Source organism: Mixophyes fleayi, chromosome 9 (assembly GCF_038048845.1).
Source record: "Mixophyes fleayi isolate aMixFle1 chromosome 9, aMixFle1.hap1, whole genome shotgun sequence".
NCBI lineage: Eukaryota > Metazoa > Chordata > Amphibia > Anura > Limnodynastidae > Mixophyes > Mixophyes fleayi.
In genome coordinates this window covers 125,055,544-125,076,301 of record NC_134410.1, presented here as the reverse complement: position 1 = coordinate 125,076,301, position 20,758 = coordinate 125,055,544, and the positions used below count along the sequence as shown (strand labels likewise).

Genomic DNA, 20,758 nt, shown 5'->3' with positions numbered 1-20,758 from the left:
CTCTCTACTATTCCAGCACATTACATACTACACCAGACTCTGCTCTCTGCTATTCCAGTACATTACACTACTACACCAGACTCAGCTCTTTACTATTCCAGCACATTACATACTACACCAGACTCTGCTCTCTGCTATTCCAGTACATTACACTACTACACCAGACTCTGCTCTCTACTATTCCAGCACATTACATACTACACCAGACTCTGCTCACTACTATTCCATTACATTACATACTACACCAGACTCTGCTCTCTACTATTCCAGTACATTACATACTACACCAGACTCTGCTCTCTACTATTCCAGCACATTACATACTACACCAGTCTCTGCTCACTACTATTCCAGTACATTACATACTACACCAGACTCTGCTCTCTGCTATTCCAGTACATTACATACTACACCAGACTCTGCTCTCTACTATTCCAGCACATTTCATACTACACCAGACTCTGTTCTCTACTATTCCAGCACATTACATACTACACCAGACTCTGCTCTCTACTATTCCAGCACATTACATACTACACCAGACTCTGCTCTCTACTATTCCAGTACATTACATACTACACCAGACTCTGCTCTCTAATATTCCAGTACATTACATACTACAGCAGACTCTGCGCTCTACTATTCCAGTACATTACATACTACACCAAATTCTGGTCTCTACTATTCCAGTACATTACATACTACACCAGACTCTGCTCCCTACTATTCCAGTACATTACATACTACACCAGGCTCTGCTCTCTACTATTCCAGCACATTACATACTACACAAGACTCTGCTCTCTACTATTCCAGTACATTACATACTACACCAGACTCTGCTCTCTACTATTCCAGCACATTACATACTACACCAGGCTCTGCTCACTACTATTCCAGCACATTACATACTACACCAGGCTCTGCTCTCTACTATTCCAGCACATTACATACTACACCAGACTCTGCTCTCTACTATTCCAGCACATTACATACTACACCAGACTCTGCTCTCTACTATTCCAGTACATTACCCTACTACACCAGACTCTGTTCTCTACTATTCCAGCACATTACATACTACATTAGACTCTGCTCTCTGCTATTCCAGTACATTACATACTACACCAGGGTCTGCTCTCTACTATTCCAGCACATTACATACTACACCAGGATCTGCTCTCTACTATTCCAGCACACTACATACTACACCAGGCTCTGTTCTCTACTATTCCAGCACATTACATACTACACCAGGCTCTGTTCTCTACTATTCCAGCACATTACATACTACACCAGGCTCTGCTCTCTACTATTCCAGCACATTACATACTACACCAGGCTCTGTTCTCTACTATTCCAGCACATTACATACTACACCAGGCTCTGTTCTCTACCATTCCAGCACATTACATACTACACCAGACTGTGCTCTCTACTATTCCAGTACATTACATACTACACCAGACTCTGCTCTCTGATATTCCAGTACATTACATACTACACCAGACTCTGCTCTCTACTATTCCAGCACATTACACTACTACACCAGGCTCTGCTCTTTACTATTCCAGCACATTACATACTACACCAGGCTCTGCTCTCTACTATTCCAGTACATTACATACTACACCAGACTCTGCTCTCTACTATTCCAGCACATTACATACTACACCAGGCTCTGCTCTCTACTATTCCAGCAGATTACATACTACACCAGGCTCTGTTCTCTACTATTCCAGCACATTACATACTACATCAGACTCTGCTCTCTACTATTCCAGCACATTACATACTACACCAGACTCTGCTCTCTGCTATTCCAGCACATTACACTACTACACCAGACTCTGCTCTCTACTATTCCAGCACATTATATACTACACCAGACACTGCACTCTGCTATTCCAGTACATTACACTACTACACCAGACTCTGCTCTCTACTATTCTAGTACATTACACTACTACACCAGACTCTGCTCTCTGCTATTCCAGTACATTACATACTACACCAGACTCTGCTCTCTACTATTCCAGTACATTACATACTACACCAGACTCTGCTCTCTGCTATTCCAGTACATTACATACTACACCAGACTCTGCTCTCTACTATTCCAGCACATTACACTACTACACCAGGCTCTGCTCTCTACTATTCCAGCACATTACATACTACACCAGGCTCTGCTCTCTACTATTCCAGTACATTACATACTACACCAGACTCTGCTCTCTACTATTCCAGCACATTATATACTACACCAGGCTCTGTTCTCTACTATTCCAGCACATTACATACTACATCAGACTCTGCTCTCTACTATTCCAGCACATTATATACTACACCAGACTCTGCTCTCTGCTATTCCAGCACATTACACTACTACACCAGACACTGCTCTCTGCTATTCCAGTACATTACACTACTACACCAGACTCTGCTCTCTACTATTCCAGCACATTACATACTACACCAGACTCTGCTCTCTACTATTCCAGTACATTACATACTACACCAGACTCTGCTCTCTACTATTCCAGCACATTACATACTACACCAGACACTGCACTCTGCTATTCCAGTACATTACACTACTACACCAGACTCTGCTCTCTACTATTCTAGTACATTACACTACTACACCAGACTCTGCTTTCTGCTATTCCAGTACATTACATACTACACCAGACTCTGCTCTCTGCTATTCCAGTACATTAAATACTACACCAGGCTCTGCTCTCTACTATTCCAGTACATTAAATACTACACCAGACTCTGCTCTCTACTATTCCAGCACATTACATACTACATCAGACTCTGCTCTCTACTATTCCAGTAAATTACACTACTACACCAGACTCTGCTCTCTACTATTCCAGCACATTACATACTACACCAGACTCTGCTCTCTGCTATTCCAGTACATTACACTACTACACCAGACTCAGCTCTTTACTATTCCAGCACATTACATACTACACCAGACTCTGCTCTCTGCTATTCCAGTACATTACACTACTACACCAGACTCTGCTCTCTACTATTCCAGCACATTACATACTACACCAGACTCTGCTCACTACTATTCCATTACATTACATACTACACCAGACTCTGCTCTCTACTATTCCAGTACATTACACTACTACACCAGACTCTGCTCTCTACTATTCCAGCACATTACATACTACACCAGGCTCTGCTCACTACTATTCCAGTACATTACATACTACACCAGACTCTGCTCTCTGCTATTCCAGTACATTACATACTACACCAGACTCTGCTCTCTACTATTCTAGCATATTACATACTACACTAGACTCTGCTCTCTGCTATTCCAGTACATTACACTACTACACCAGACTCTGCTCTCTACTATTCCAGCACATTACATACTACACCAGACTCTGCTCTCTGCTATTCCAGTACATTACACTACTACACCAGACTCAGCTCTTTACTATTCCAGCACATTACATACTACACCAGACTCTGCTCTCTGCTATTCCAGTACATTACACTACTACACCAGACTCTGCTCTCTACTATTCCAGCACTTTACATACTACACCAGACTCTGCTCACTACTATTCCATTACATTACATACTACACCAGACTCTGCTCTCTACAATTCCAGTACATTACATACTACACCAGACTCTGCTCTCTACTATTCCAGCACATTACATACTACACCAGGCTCTGCTCACTACTATTCCAGTACATTACATACTACACCAGACTCTGCTCTCTGCTATTCCAGTACATTACATACTACACCAGACTCTGCTCTCTACTATTCCAGCACATTTCATACTACACCAGACTCTGTTCTCTACTATTCCAGCACATTACATACTACACCAGACTCTGCTCTCTACTATTCCAGCATATTACATACTACACCAGACTCTGCTCTCTACTATTCCAGTACATAACATACTACATCAGACTCTGCTCTCTACTATTCCAGCACATTACATACTACACCAGACTCTTCTCTCTACTATTCCAGCACATTACATACTACACCAGACTCTGCTCTCTACTATTCCAGCACATTACATACTACACCAGACTCTGCTCTCTACTATTCCAGTACATTACATACTACACCAGACTCTGCTCTCTAATATTCCAGTACATTACATACTACACCAGACTCTGTTCTCTACTATTCCAGCACATTACATACTACACCAGACTCTGCGCTCTACTATTCCAGTACATTACACTACTACACCAGACTCTGCTCTCTAATATTCCAGTACATTACATACTACACCAGACTCTGTTCTCTACTATTCCAGCACATTACATACTACACCAGACTCTGCGCTCTACTATTCCAGTACATTACATACTACAGCAAATTCTGGTCTCTACTATTCCAGTACATTACATACTACACCAGACTCTGCTCTCTACTATTCCAGTGCATTACATACTACACCAGGCTCTGCTCTCTACTATTCCAGTACATTACATACTACACCAGACTCTGCTCTCTACTATTCCAGTACATTACATACTACACCAGACTCTGCTCTCTACTATTCCAGCACATTACATACTACACCAGCCTCTGCTCACTACTATTCCAGCACATTACATACTACACCAGACTCTGCTCACTACTATTCCAGTACATTACATACTACACCAGACTGGGCTCACTACTATTCCAGCACATTACATACTACACCAGACTCTGCTCACTACTATTCCAGTACATTACATACTACACCAGACTCTGCTCTCTGCTATTCCAGTACATTACATACTACACCAGGCTCTGCTCTTTACTATTCCAGTACATTACATACTACACCAGACTCTGCTCTATACTATTCCAGTACATTACACACTACACCAGGCTCTGCTCTCTACTATTCCAGTACATTACATACTACACCAGGCTCTGCTCTCTACTATTCCAGTACATTACATACTACACCAGGTTCTGCTCTATACTATTCCAGTACATTACATACTACACCAGGCTCTGCTCTCTACTATTCCAGTACATTACATACTAAACCAGGCTCTGCTCTCTACTATTCCAGTACATTACATACTACACCAGGCTCTGCTCTCTACTATTCCAGTACATTACATACTACACCAGGCTCTGCTCTTTACTATTGCAGTACATTACATTCTACACCAGGCTCTGCTCTCTACTATTCCAGTACATTACATACTACACCAGACTCTGCTCTCTACTATTCCAGCACTTTACATACTACACCAGACTCTGCTCTCTACTATTCCAACACATTACATACTACACCAGACTCTGCTTACTACTATTCCAGTACATTACATACTACACCAGACTCTGCTCTCTACTATTCCAGCACATTACATACTACACCAGACTCTGCTCTCTACTATTCCAGCAAATTACATACTACACCAAATTCTGGTCTCTACTATTCCAGTACATTACATACTACACCAGACTCTGCTCTCTACTATTCCAGAACATTACATACTACACCAGACTCTGCTCTCTACTATTCCAGCACATTACATACTACACCAGACTCTGCTCTCTACTATTCCAGTGCATTACATACTACACCAGGCTCTGCTCTCTACTATTCCAGCACATTACATACTACACCAGGCTCTGCTCTCAACTATTCCAGCACATTACATACTACACTAGACTCTGCTCTCTGCTATTCCAGTACATTACATACTACACCAGACTCTGCGCCCTACTATTCCAGTACATTACATACTACACCAGACTCTGCTCTCTACTATTCCAGTACATTACATACTACACCAGACTCTGCTCTCTACTATTCCAGCACATTACATACTACACCAGACTCTGCTCACTACTATTCCAGTACATTACATACTACACCAGACTCTGCTCTCTGCTATTCCAGTACATTACATACTACACCAGACTCTGCTCTCTACTATTCCAGTGCATTACATACTACACCAGGCTCTGCTCTCTACTATTCCAGTACATTACATACTACACCAGGCTCTGCTCTATACTATTCCAGTACATTACATACTACACCAGACTCTGCTCTCTACTATTCCAGTACATTACATACTACACCAGGCTCTGCTCTCTACTATTCCAGTACATTACATACTACACCAGACTCTGCTCTCTACTATTCCAGTGCATTACATACTACACCAGGCTCTGCTCTTTACTATTCCAGTACATTACACTACTACACCAGACTCTGCTCTCTACTATTCCAGCACATTACATACTACACCAGACTCTGTGCTCTACTATTCCAGTACATTACACTACTACACCAGACTCTGCTCTCTAATATTCCAGTACATTACATACTACACCAGACTCTGCTCTCTACTATTCCAGCACATTACATACTACACCAGACTCTGCGCTCTACTATTCCAGTACATTACATACTACAGCAAATTCTGGTCTCTACTATTCCAGTACATTACATACTACACCAGACTCTGCTCTCTACTATTCCAGTGCATTACATACTACACCAGGCTCTGCTCTCTACTATTCCAGTACATTACATACTACACCAGACTCTGCTCTCTACTATTCCAGTACATTACATACTACACCAGACTCTGCTCTCTACTATTCCAGCACATTACATACTACACCAGGCTCTGTTTTCTACTATTCCAGCACATTACATACTACACCAGGCTCTGACTCTACTATTCCAGCACATTACATACTACACCAGGCTCTGTTTTCTACTATTCCAGCACATTACATACTACACCAGGCTCTGACACTACTATTCCAGTACATTACATACTACACCAGGCTCTGTTTTCTACTATTCCAGTACATTACATACTACACCAGACTCTGCTCTCTACTATTCCAGCACATTACATACTACACCAGGCTCTGCTCTCTACTATTCCAGCACATTACATACTACACCAGACTCTGCTCTCTACTATTCCAGTACATTACATACTACACCAGACTCTGCTCTCTAATATTCCAGTACATTACATACTACACCAGACTCTGCTCACTACTATTCCAGTACATTACATACTACACCAGACTCTGCTCTCTGCTATTCCAGTACATTACATACTACACCAGACTCTTCTCTATACTATTCCAGTACATTACATACTACACCAGACTCTGCTCTCTACTATTCCAGCACATTACATACTACACCAGGCTCTGTTTTCTACTATTCCAGCACATTACATACTACACCAGGCTCTGACTCTACTATTCCAGCACATTACATACTACACCAGGCTCTGTTTTCTACTATTCCAGCACATTACATACTACACCAGGCTCTGACTCTACTATTCCAGTACATTATATACTACACCAGGCTCTGTTTTCTACTATTCCAGTACATTACATACTACACCAGACTCTGCTCTCTACTATTCCAGCACATTACATACTACACCAGGCTCTGCTCTCTACTATTCCAGCACATTACATACTACACCAGGCTCTGCTCTCTACTATTCCAGTACATTACATACTACACCAGACTCTGCTCTCTACTATTCCAGCACATTACATACTACACCAGGCTCTTTTTTCTACTATTCCAGCACATTACATACTACACCAGGCTCTGACTCTACTATTCCAGTACATTACATACTACACCAGGCTCTGTTTTCTACTATTCCAGTACATTACATACTACACCAGACTCTGCTCTCTACTATTCCAGCACATTACATACTACACCAGGCTCTGCTCTCTACTATTCCAGTACATTACATACTACACCAGGCTCTGTTTTCTACTATTCCAGTACATTACATACTACACCAGGCTCTGTTCTCTACTATTCCAGTACATTACATACTACACCAGACTCTGCTCTCTGCTATTCCAGTACATTACATACTACACCAGACTCTGCTCTCTACTATTCCAGCACATTACATACTACACCAGACTCTGCTCTTTGCTATTCCAGTACATTACATACTACACCAGACTCTGCTCCTTACTATTCCAGTGCATTACATACTACACCAGGCTCTGCTCTCTACTATTCCAGTACATTACATACTACACCAGACTCTGCTCTTTACTATTCCAGTGCATTACATACTACACCAGGCTCTGCTCTTTACTATTCCAGTACATTACATACTACACCAGACTCTGCTCTCTACTATTCCAATACATTACATACTACACCAGGCTCTGCTCTCTTCTATTCCAGTACATTACATACTACACCAGGCTCTGTTATCTACTATTCCAGCATATTACGTACTACACCAGACTCTGCTCTCTACTATTCCAGTACATTACACTACTACACCAGACTCTGCTCTCTACTATTCCAGTACATTACATACTACACCAGACTCTGCTCTCTGCTATTCCAGTACATTACATACTACACCAGGCTCTGCTCTCTACTATTCCAGTACATTACCCTACTACACCAGACTCTGCTCTCTGCTATTCCAGTACATTACATACTACACCAGACTCTGCTCTCTACTATTCCAGGGCATTACATACTACACCAGGCTCTGCTCTCTACTATTCCAGTGCATTACATACTACACCAGACTCTGCTCTCTACTATTCCAGTGCATTACATACTACACCAGGCTCTGCTCTTTACTATTCCAGTACATTACATACTACACCAGACTCTGCTCTCTACTATTCCAGCACATTACATACTACACCAGACTCTGCTCTCTACTATTCCAGTACATTACATACTACACCAGACTCTGCTCTCTACTATTCCAGCACATTACATACTACACCAGACTCTGCTCTCTACTATTCCAGTACATTACATACTACACCAGACTCTGCTCTCTACTATTCCAGTACATTACATACTACACCAGACTCTGCTCTCTACTATTCCAGTACATTACATACTACACCAGGCTCTGCTCTCTACTATTCCAGCACATTACATACTACACCAGGCTCTGCTCTCTACTATTCCAGCACATTACATACTACACCAGACTCTGCTCTCTGCTATTCCAGTACATTACATACTACACCAGACTCTGCGCCCTACTATTCCAGTACATTACATACTACACCAGACTCTGCTCTCTACTATTCCAGTACATTACATACTACACCAGACTCTGCTCTCTACTATTCCAGCACATTACATACTACACCAGACTCTGCTCACTACTATTCCAGTACATTACATACTACACCAGGCTCTGTTTTCTACTATTCCAGTACATTACATACTACACCAGGCTCTGTTATCTACTATTCCAGTACATTACATACTACACCAGGCTCTGCTCTCTACTATTCCAGTACATTACATACTACACCAGGCTCTGCTCTCTACTATTCCAGTACATTACATACTACACCAGGCTCTACTCTCTACTATTCCAGCACATTACATACTACACCAGGCTCTACTCTCTACTATTCCAGCACATTACATACTACACCAGGCTCTGCTCACTACTATTCCAGTACATTACATACTACACCAGACTCTGCTCGCTGCTATTCCAGTACATTACATACTACACCAGGCTCTGGCCTCTACTATTCCAGTACATTACATACTACACCAGACTCTGCTCTCTACTATTCCAGCACATTACATACTACACCAGACTCTGCTCTCTACTATTCCAGTGCATTACATACTACACCAGACTCTGCTCTCTACTATTCCAGTACATTACATACTACACCAGACTCTGCTCTCTACTATTCCAGTGCATTACATACTACACCAGGCTCTGCTCTCTACTATTCCAGTACATTACATACTACACCAGGCTCTGTTTTCTACTATTCCAGTACATTACATACTACACCAGGCTCTGTTATCTACTATTCCAGTACATTACATACTACACCAGGCTCTGCTCTCTACTATTCCAGTACATTACATACTACACCAGGCTCTGTTTTCTACTATTCCAGTACATTACATACTACACCAGGCTCTGCTCTCTACTATTCCAGTACATTACATACTACACCAGGCTCTACTCTCTACTATTCCAGCACATTACATACTACACCAGGCTCTGCTCACTACTATTCCAGTACATTACATACTACACCAGACTCTGCTCGCTGCTATTCCAGTACATTACATACTACACCAGGCTCTGGCCTCTACTATTCCAGTGCATTACATACTACACCAGGCTCTTCTCTCTACTAATTCAGTACATTACATACTACACCAGGCTCTGTTATCTACTAGTCCAGTACATTACATGCTACACCAGACTCTGCTCTCTGCTATTCCAGTACATTACATACTACACCAGACTCTGCTCTCTACTATTCCAGTGCATTACATACTACACCAGGCTCTGCTCTCTACTATTCCAGTACATTACATACTACACCAGGCTCTGCTCTATACTATTCCAGTACATTACATACTACACCAGCCTCTGCTCTCTACTATTCCAGCACATTACATACTACACCAGGCTCTGCTCTCTTATATTCCAGTACATTACATACTACACCAGGCTCTGTTTTCTACTATTCCAGTACATTACATACTACACCAGGCTCTGTTATCTACTATTCCAGTACATTACATACTACACCAGGCTCTGCTCTCTACTATTCCAGTACATTACATACTACACCAGGCTCTGTTTTCTACTATTCCAGTACATTACATACTACACCAGGCTCTACTCCCTACTATTCCAGCACATTACATACTACACCAGGCTCTGCTCACTACTATTCCAGTACATTACATACTACACCAGACTCTGCTCTCTACTATTCCAGTACATTACATACTACACCAGGCTCTGTCCTCTACTATTCCAGTGCATTACATACTACACCAGGCTCTGCTCTCTACTAATTCAGTACATTACATACTACACCAGGCTCTGTTATCTACTAGTCCAGTACATTACATGCTACACCAGACTCTGCTCTCTACTATTCCAGTACATTACATACTACACCAGACTCTGCTCTCTACTATTCCAGTACATTACATACTACACCAGACTCTACTCTCTGCTATTCCAGTACATTACATACTACACCAGACTGCTCTCTACTATTCCAGTACATTACACTACTACACCAGGCTCTGCTCTCTGCTATTCCAGTACATTACATACTACACCAGACTGCTCTCTACTATTCCAGTACATTACATACTACACCAGACTCTGCTCTCTACTATTCCAGCACATTACATACTACACCAGGCTCTGCTCACTATTATTCCAGTACATTACACTACTACACCAGGCTCTGATTTCTACTATTCCAGTACATTACATACTACACCAGGCTCTGCTCTCTACTATTCCAGCATATTACATACTACACCAGACTCTGCTCTCTACTATTCCAGTACATTACATACTACACCAGACTCTGCTCTCTACTATTCCAGTACATTACATACTACACCAGACTCTGTTCTCTACTATTCCAGCATATTACATACTACACCAGACTCTGCTCTCTACTGTTCCATTACATTAAATACTACACCAGACTCTGCTCTCTACTATTCCAGTACATTACATACTACACCAGACTCTGCTCTCTACTATTCCAGCACATTAAATACTACACCAGGCTCTGCGCACTATTATTCCAGTACATTACACTACTACACCAGACTCTGATTTCTACTATTCCAGTACATTACATACTACACCAGGCTCTGCTCTCTACTATTCCAGCATATTATATACTACACCAGACTCTGCTCTCTACTATTCCAGTACATTACATACTACACCAGGCTCTGCTCTCTACTATTCCAGCATATTATATACTACACCAGATTGTGCTCTTTGTGCTCTCATGATGATGATTCCTAATCAAGCCGGGTCCAGTCTATCTCATCCACCCCTCACAATCATTCTGATCAGCCCTCTAACGTCTAGGCATTGGCAATATCTCCAGGACCCCCTATCTATATAGGCCCAACGTACCATGAATGTGTTATGTGTTGTATTGTAGGATATTTAAAGTAGAACAGGACAACTGTTTTGTTTAACAATACATCCTGTCATTTGCTGCCATTAATGTATTCACTGTTGTCTTGTTTTTATTAAAATACTGTAAATCATTTCACACCGAGGTGCACACAATTTTTAAGATGCAGATTTTCCTTCCCTTATGAGCTTACAATCCAGTGGTTGGTGCATTCCATACGTAATGGGCTTGATTTACTGCAAGTCCATTTGTGCGGAGCAAAAACGGTGGCTTGGGTGACATTTGTTGCACTTGACCCACGCATTTCTCGCCTTTAGATCTGAGCGCGTTATTCTTTTGCTTGAAGAGGCGGACAGAGGGTGTTCAAAAGTAAATTTGGGGAAAGGCAACCAGGCCCCTCAGAGATGCGTCTGTTTTTCGACTTGCGCATATCTTTGAAATGCGGCTTTTAGGAGGCGTACCGTTGCATGTCCTGTAGGCGTTGTACAAGTTTCCACACCCAATTGCGTTTTTACAAACGTCCGGAGCGCTACCTCTTCCATTTCTATATATTTGCTGCATTTTAAGTACCCACTTGTGTTGCACCAGCAAAAGATAGTGAAAATGCGTGTCCAGCGCACATTTGTTTGCTACTAGCAATTCCCTAGTGTTTGTAACTCACTACCACAATGTGTTCACTCATGAACTCCGAAACGCCTGCCGGAACACTTGCAAGCGCTGATAACGGCACAAGTGGTGAGGGCAATGTTAGAAATCACTTTTTCCAGTGTCCTATCCATGGACACGCGTTTTACCAGCGTTAACATGTCATGGTAGGAAAACCTTTTAGGTGAGGTTTTGGTTTTTTTGAAGCCCGGTTGAAATCTCGGAGCAAAGATTTGCAAAATGATACAGAGTCTGCTCAGACGGACATGGAAAAGCAGAAAGACCTCAATCTTTGGGCGTTCTTGGAAAATAGGCACCTCGGATACATTACAATGCGCTGTAGTCCCAATTTTTCACTAAAGACTTATTCACGATCACAAGGAACCAACAATCCACTTAATATATTTCTCTTGTACACCCCCCCCCCCCCCCACCCCCCAAGCATTGCTTGTTCATACCGTCTACCTCACTCATCCACATTCCTCTATTATTATAGACTACTTATATCACTGGTTTCATGACCAGACAGATACAGTCCCATTAAAACATCACCGTTCAGGTAGTAAGAGTTTATGGTAATTAAAGTGAAAATTGTGTGGGAAAAAATGAGGTGTGCGTGTTGTTTTTAACATATATCACTGTGGCTGACTGTAAGAAGAATATTAGTTATTACCCTTTTTCCCTTAGTTTGTTTCTTCAGACTGTTATTAATGTTTAAAACCCTTCCTAATGTCCGGGTTGTTGTGTGACTACCATGGCAACCACAGTAACATGGCACAATATGTAGTGAGCTGAGAGGCTTTGACACGCCCCTCTGAGCTTTTTTTTTTTTTTACTGTGAAATCCTCACCCCCTCCCCCTTTCTTCCTTGTGACCCTGTGCCAGACATTCTTTGTGACCCTCCAGAGCTATACTGAAAAGGAGATAACGATTTGTGGTAGGATAGCTAAGAACAATGACTATCAGATGCATGCTTAAAAAGTACTTGACTTGCTATTTAAAGAAAATAAAACTATGTGGGATTGCTCTACTTTAAAGGGTCCAAATTCCAAATTTTAAGTTTAGCAACTAGTTTTGGCTTAATTGCCATTAATAAGCTATGCAGATACTGCTACAACCGGTTGCAATGCTGTACTTTAATTTCTACCTGGGCAATCTGTCAGAGGGTAGTTGGAATGGGGCGATGTTGTTCTTCAGATCTCTAGAGAAATTAAACTAATGACCTGCTGATGATAAGTACAGCAATTAATGCAATTGGTCTGTAGGACAGGAACTATGAATTGCTACAAGTTTAAAGGACTTTTCACACCTTCAGATCATTTACATTTATCGGCTTGTACAGGTCCTCCTGCAACTTTAAGTAAATGCACCATCCTTTTTCTTTTATCTTATTTTTCTTCGGTCTGTGTATTTCAGTTATTTCTTTATATCACTAAAGCTGTTTATTTGTATTTCCTTGTAATAGAACTTAAAACTCGCTGGATACAATTATATCTTATGCAGAGAGGACAGCGGAGCTGTTTTATAACTCCAGGGGCAAACGCAGGATTTGTAGAGGGGGGGTTTCCACACCACGCCGACAGTGGGCGTGACCAGCATGCTTGGGGGCGTAGCTATAATATTAGACAGTGCTTGGCTGCTCTCCAACTCTCCCTATCCCCACAATATACATGGGCAATGCTGCGTGCACTACTGTTAGGTACATGCAGCTCTCTCTTTTCGAGCAGAGCTGTGTGAAGCGGGGGCAGGGTCCAGCCACCTCAATTATACAGTGCCCCAGGCTTGGAGGGGGGTTTCCAGGCACTAGAACTCCCCCCCCCCTCGGTTTGCCTATGAACTCAGAGCATCACAAATAATCCACTGTTTTTGGGATCTATATAGAGATTTGCTGAAATGCACAGAAACCAGATAAAGAAAGCCATGTGCTTAGTAAAAGTTGTCAGAGGGTGCTTACAAGCCAAATACATTTAACCACCTACCGGTTCACAACCCCTTTAAGTTCCTGGAAAAAAAAATATCTTACTTTCTTTGTCGCTTGGCTGATTGCTACCTATTTGTGGACAGTTCTGTCAAAAATGAAAATGTACAGTAATTAGGGATCGGTTTTAGAGAAGTCACACGTAGGTTGAACAGTATCTGATGCAGAATTTTGTAGCCACTTCCTTACAGAAACCGAAGGGAGGTGGAGCTGAGTATTAATAGTGTTAATATGTCTGCCATAGGGGGTTTTGGGAGGGTAGGGTGCGTTCCCCGCGGACCAATAGCAAGCCACTTGCAGCCGTCTATTGGTTTGTGGCTTCAATCCTGTCTAGGTGACATGCACAGTATCGGCACAATCCCCCAGACCAAATTTATTTATTTTTTTGCAATATGCCCCCGACCGAAATTTCCACCACCACTTATAACCTCTCGCTTAGTTTTAAAACACTGTCTGTCTCTATACCACCATTGCTGTGCCTAGTTCTGTCTGGACTAATAAACCAGTTACGTCATCCAGGTGTTTTATATCATAGCGTTCCGGGGAATAATTACACGTTGCAACACAATTCCTATTAAAAAACAATTTCCAAGCACTAAAAATAACCTTAGGAGTATAGCTATAGAAACTAATTTATCTTATTAACTGCTGCTGTAAACAGGGGATATGTTAACCCCGTATATAGTGGGGGGGGGGGAAATCAATACCTGAAGAGGGACAACTCTAGTAGATAAGTGACGGGGAAAATATCCTATTCTGCTGAGGTGTTTTTTTATAAAACCATCATAAGAATAATCAAATGCTATAATGTAAGCAACAAATCTCTATTAGAGAACGCATTCGTAACAAAGAACAATTAGAACATACGTATAAGTACATTCCCAAGGTATTAAACAGAAAGCTATATTATTAAAACATTAAAATGCATAAATCGATAAAGCTCTAATCGAGAAGTAATGCTATATATTAAAACATTTATTATATTAGCAATACAAGAAATGCATATATACTGTTGACCCACTAAATAAAATCCTACTCAGTGATAGTTTACTGACGCGTTTCTCTTAGTGTAATAAGTTTCATCAGAGGCCATTTAAACTGAGCGTGTTCTAAGTATGTAACTTCTCACCAATCAGGATCCACCGGGTCTAATTATACACCTCAACAAATTGCACACATACCTCATTAACTTAGGGAACTTAGATGTTGTAACTTTCACAGTTAACCTCTTGGGTGTGTTAAGACAATATCTCCAATATCGCCTGTGATTTTTATTCGATAACACTAAATTGGTGATAATACAAAACTCTATTTTCATATAATTTTAATACAATAATACAAACACACAGGTAACAAGCTTAATTTAATAAACAAGAATGTTCCCCGTTCTCTTAATTGTGCTTATTGGGGAATTAACAAAACTTGGGGCTAGATTTACTAAGCTGCGGGTTTGAAAAAGTGGGGATGTTGCCTATAGCAACCAATCAGATTCTAGCTGTCATTTTGTAGAAGGTACTAAATAAATGAAAGCTAGAATCTGATTGGTTGCTATAGGCAACATCCCCACTTTTTCAAACCCGCAGCTTAGTAAATCTAGCCCTTGATCTTTGTATAACAAATCTGTCTTTATCTGCCGGATGTATTTGAACGTAGAAGTCTCACTAACATGATATTACTTTCCCAAATTTTTGTACCAAATTTAATATCTCACTTTGCATTTGAAATAAATCCGTCTAGGCCTCTGTAGAAAGTTCACTTTGAAATCTTGTTGTAAGGTTTCCTTGATCTGTGTTTTTAGGCTATCAATAGACAATCAAATAGTTGGCGTTGACTCTATATATCTCCTCACTGCAGTTGTGATATCATATTAGTTGTCTTTCTGTGTAACAGAACTGACGCGTTTCGTTGGGCAGAGCCAAAGTTTCTTTTAATACAATTCACGCGGTATTCTTCCTATCTAAGTTAGTTTGATAATTTTATAGTTTCGTTGTCAGATCTGTGTTGGATATAGGTCGCAGACGACATTTTCTTCCTTGCCTGGTTTCCAGTAAGCTGGTACCTGTTGTTCTTGCAGGAAATTAAGGATCAAGCTGCAGCGTTGCGACAGGATAAAGGTTGCACAGCGGAGGTGGGAGGAAACCAGGAAAACCTAAAGAAGAATCGGTACAAGGACATCCTGCCGTGTGAGTATGTGGGGGGGTCTCCCCTCAAAATATTCTGTACATCGGCGTAAAAGTCATAAAACGGCAACGACAAGAAGTTAATCACAGCTCGGACAAAGGGCGATGTTTTCCAAATTCACTGACCATTTGCCTGTTGATACAGTTATGCAAAACCTGGGATTACAGATTAAATGAGCTTCATGGGATAGAGAGCATAGGCAAACCAAGGGGGGTTTCCTAGTGCCTGGAAACCCCCCCCTCCAAGCCTAGGGCACTGTATAATGGAGATGGCTGGACCCTGCTCCCATTTCACACGGCTCTGCTTGAAAAGGGAGAGCTGTGTGCACCTAACAGTAGTGCACGCAGCATTGCCCATGTATATTATGGGGATAGGAATAGTTGGAGTGCAGACAAGCACTGTCTAATATTATAGCCACGCCCCCATGCATGCTGGCCACGCCCACTGGTGGCGTGGTGTGGAAACCCCCCTCTGCAAATCCTACGTTTGCCCCTGGAGAGGGCGTGTTTCTTGGGGTGTCCCCAGTTTATCCCATTTCCCTCTGCAAAATGACTTGATACTGACAACGCCTCGGAGGTGGCAGCGGTCTGACCTCAGTCTGTACAATTCATGTGAAGCCTTTTGGGCCACATAGGTGCAGTTTATAAAGGAATCCGATTTATAGGCGCATGAATACCAACGCAATAAGACAGGCTCCTTGTCCTCTTACTACTTGAGCGAAGTAAGTATATACCTGTATATACCTGCTGTTAAGTCTCCTTGATCTGTATCACTCATTCATATTACACAACACGATTCACTAGGCATAAAGTTCTACATTTTGATGTTGTTTGTCGTGTTTCAGATGACCAGACGCGGGTTCCTGTCACATTACTTGCAGATGAAACGGGATCTGATTATATTAATGCAAGCTTTATAAAGGTAAATAGTTGTGACGCCTCTTAAGCATACCTTTCAGTATTCCAAGGTATAAATACTATGGGCTGTCGGCTTGTATCAATTCTACAAACACAATGTTTTCTAATTGGGCGCAACCAACTTTGTGCAGGTGACGGGTTCAGTATCCGCTGTACTCTGTCTGTGTCTCTTGTATGAAGCTATATAGTAAGTGAATATGTGGATTTCTTCTGCAGGGTATAGATCAGCAGCCTCGATACATCGCCACACAAGGACCACTGAGCCACACAGTGGTGGACTTTTGGAGGATGATTTGGCAATATCAAGTTAAGGTAAGGCGTGTTTATTACAAGTGTGAGTAAGGAATTTATGGTATAGTCATATCGGAGTTAAACAGAAGTTGAAGTCATATGAGAGTTGAATAGGAGTTGAAGAAGTCATATGAGAGTTAAACAGGAGTTTAAGTCACATCGGAGTTAGACAGGAGCTTCATCCATATTAATATAATGGGACTGCGCCTATTCACCCCAAACCATAGGCGCAGATTGATGTTTATGGTGGTGTTTCCACAGACCGTGAAGCATCCCTGGAAATGTGCTAGGCAGACACTTAGGTGTCCATGCGCACATCAAGAAACATTGGGTCAGCGTGTTTTACTTGTTTCGTAAATTAGCCTTAAAGCAAAACACAAACCAATCATCACCACCCTCATCATGCTCCTGTTACTGTCTCACAGGTGATCGTGATGGCATGCCGAGAGGTGGAACAGGGGAAGGTGAGTGCGACCCTCCATGTGTTTTTAAACCCTGCGCATTTCATGAACTTTTATAGAATTGGTTGTATTTTAGACGATGTTGTGTTATCTCTGCGTACAATAACCCTACTGACATACACTACAGGGAGCTTTATAACGGTTGATAACAAAGGACAAATGATTCTAGTTGGATAGGAAATAGCACCTTGCTCCACATGTGTGCAGCCTTCCTCACCATTAATTAGTTCCTTCATTTCAAGCATTTCACTGCAGCAGCTCAGAATAGAGGAAGGGCCTAATGAAGGAACTATCTGGGCATCACTGAGGCCTAGGTGCAAAGCAAAATAAGTTACAACGTAAAGGGTGCAAATTAATTAATTTATTTGTTGCATGCAGGGAAATCCTGGCTGCTTTTGCATTTAGGAGACCAATAACGGCCACCTTTATTGTTGCACCGCGATTTAGAGATGATCTAGGACACGCCCCCTTACAACTCTAAATCTTTCCGCACATTTTTTAAATATCAAACCGCAGGCAAGCTAAAGTAAAGACGCGCGGTTTGTGATATGGAAAGCCTGGATCACGCAACCCAGTCCTGCCGCCATCCAGCTAAAAATAGACAACACCATATACGGTTAGAAGAAAAAAATACAAAAACATTCATAAAAGATAAAACAACTAATAGCAGAAAGATTAGATAACTAACATTGGGTAGTAAAGTGCATGTGACCAGGTTCGTTTATTTAGTCCAAGAAGGAACTAATTAATGGACTTGCCCGGCCATCCACGTACTTAGAACCAATGACATCTCCATGAGTTATTCAAATATCCCACTTACAGCTGGTAACTAAGTCAGTTGGATGGGATAGAGAGCCCCTATATTGGTTGGCGTATCCCATCAGCTCACCCCTGTGGCTGGCTCCTTGGTAGACTGGCGAGGAGGAGATATCAGTTGTGCTGTTGGATCTAGTTCTGCTATGAATTGGGGACACCGGATGTGCGGATGGGTACGGGGGTTGGCCAACCACCTCTTTATCGACCACAGATCTCTGGAGAAAGGAGGCGAAGGTTAACATGGTGTAATAAGACGGCAACTTGGCGAAATCTGACCACAAGTGTTATCCTACACTGATTTGATGTGATTTATCTGAACGTTACCTGTTGGTAACATGCCAGTATTGACATTGGCTGAATTTGTCCGCTACACTTGAGACTATGGGCCTGGTGCATATATTTTAGGATTTCTAGTTTATATTTAAATACTAAATACATTTTCTTTCTTTAATTTATAGACAGGAAGGAAGGTTATATCATTTTCAGGTCATAAATTAAGCCCAAGATGCGTTCAACTCGACACCAGGCCCTATATCGCTAATTACAATTGATAGTCAACTCCTGGAACTTAGTTGGCCGTTGGGATATACATAGATTTCTTTGTTTCATTCTCTACTTCGGGAAGTTTGGCATGTGCCTGGTTTGACCATGGTTCTTTAGAGAATAACCAGTGCTGATCCTGTTTTGTGTCCTCTGCTGAAATGACTGAGGTTTCTCCTGCAGAAAAAGTGTGAGCGCTACTGGCCTATAGACGAGGAACCCGCCCAGTACGGACCGTTTATCGTCAGCACGGTCAGTATACCGGGATCTCTCAGTGATACCTTGAAACCGTCTTCTCCAGTTTGGCCTCATTTTTGGTTTCATTTCCCGTTGTCAGGTAGCCAAGGTCATGGTGAATCCAGAGGTCGTCTTTCGGAATCTCAGGGTGACGTTCCAGGAGGTGAGTGCGGTACTGAGCTATAGAATGCAGCGGAGGAAAGCCGGGTACAACACTCTGACAGAGAGGTTGGGTGGTTACATCTCCTGTAGGGTAGTTACAGAACATTCCCTCAAGGTGTCATCATGATGGGTGTTAGGAAAAGTCTCAGATAATTTCACCTCTGGCCACCAGAGGTCACTATTGTACCTACATTTGTTATTGAACTTACCCTTATCCAAAATGGCCGGCACTGCTTCAAAACAATGCATCATGAGTCCGGTTCCCCGTTTAGGACTATAAATAGGCCCTCCCTAATTGAAGTGTTTGAGTCTTTTATTTGTTCAGCTCTTGCTACCTGAATCTGTTCCTTGGATTATTGGCTGCCCCCTTGTGTACCGACTACCAACTATTCACTTGTGTGCTAACACGGAATTCGCCTGACTACCCGCTTGTGTGCCAACCTGGCGTTTGTCTGACTTCCCACTTGTGTGCTGACATAGCTGACATCTGAAGATCTTCTATTCATATATATGAAGTAGTTTAAATTAAGGATACTCCAAGATGCTTTAGTATAACACCAC

At 41.9% G+C, this 20,758-nt stretch overlaps 1 protein-coding gene across 1 annotated transcript in view; it reads left to right on the top strand.

The window, feature by feature from the left end:
- The window catches only part of PTPN18 (protein tyrosine phosphatase non-receptor type 18), a 47,251-nt gene that overhangs the window by 10,182 nt on the left and 16,311 nt on the right, over positions 1-20,758 (top strand). The window contains exons 2-7 of the mRNA XM_075185556.1: positions 16,667-16,775; positions 17,618-17,694; positions 17,907-18,002; positions 18,407-18,445; positions 19,982-20,050; positions 20,136-20,198. Of these exons, the coding sequence (XP_075041657.1) occupies positions 16,667-16,775; positions 17,618-17,694; positions 17,907-18,002; positions 18,407-18,445; positions 19,982-20,050; positions 20,136-20,198 (453 nt within the window). The remainder of the gene's footprint in view (positions 1-16,666; positions 16,776-17,617; positions 17,695-17,906; positions 18,003-18,406; positions 18,446-19,981; positions 20,051-20,135; positions 20,199-20,758) is intronic.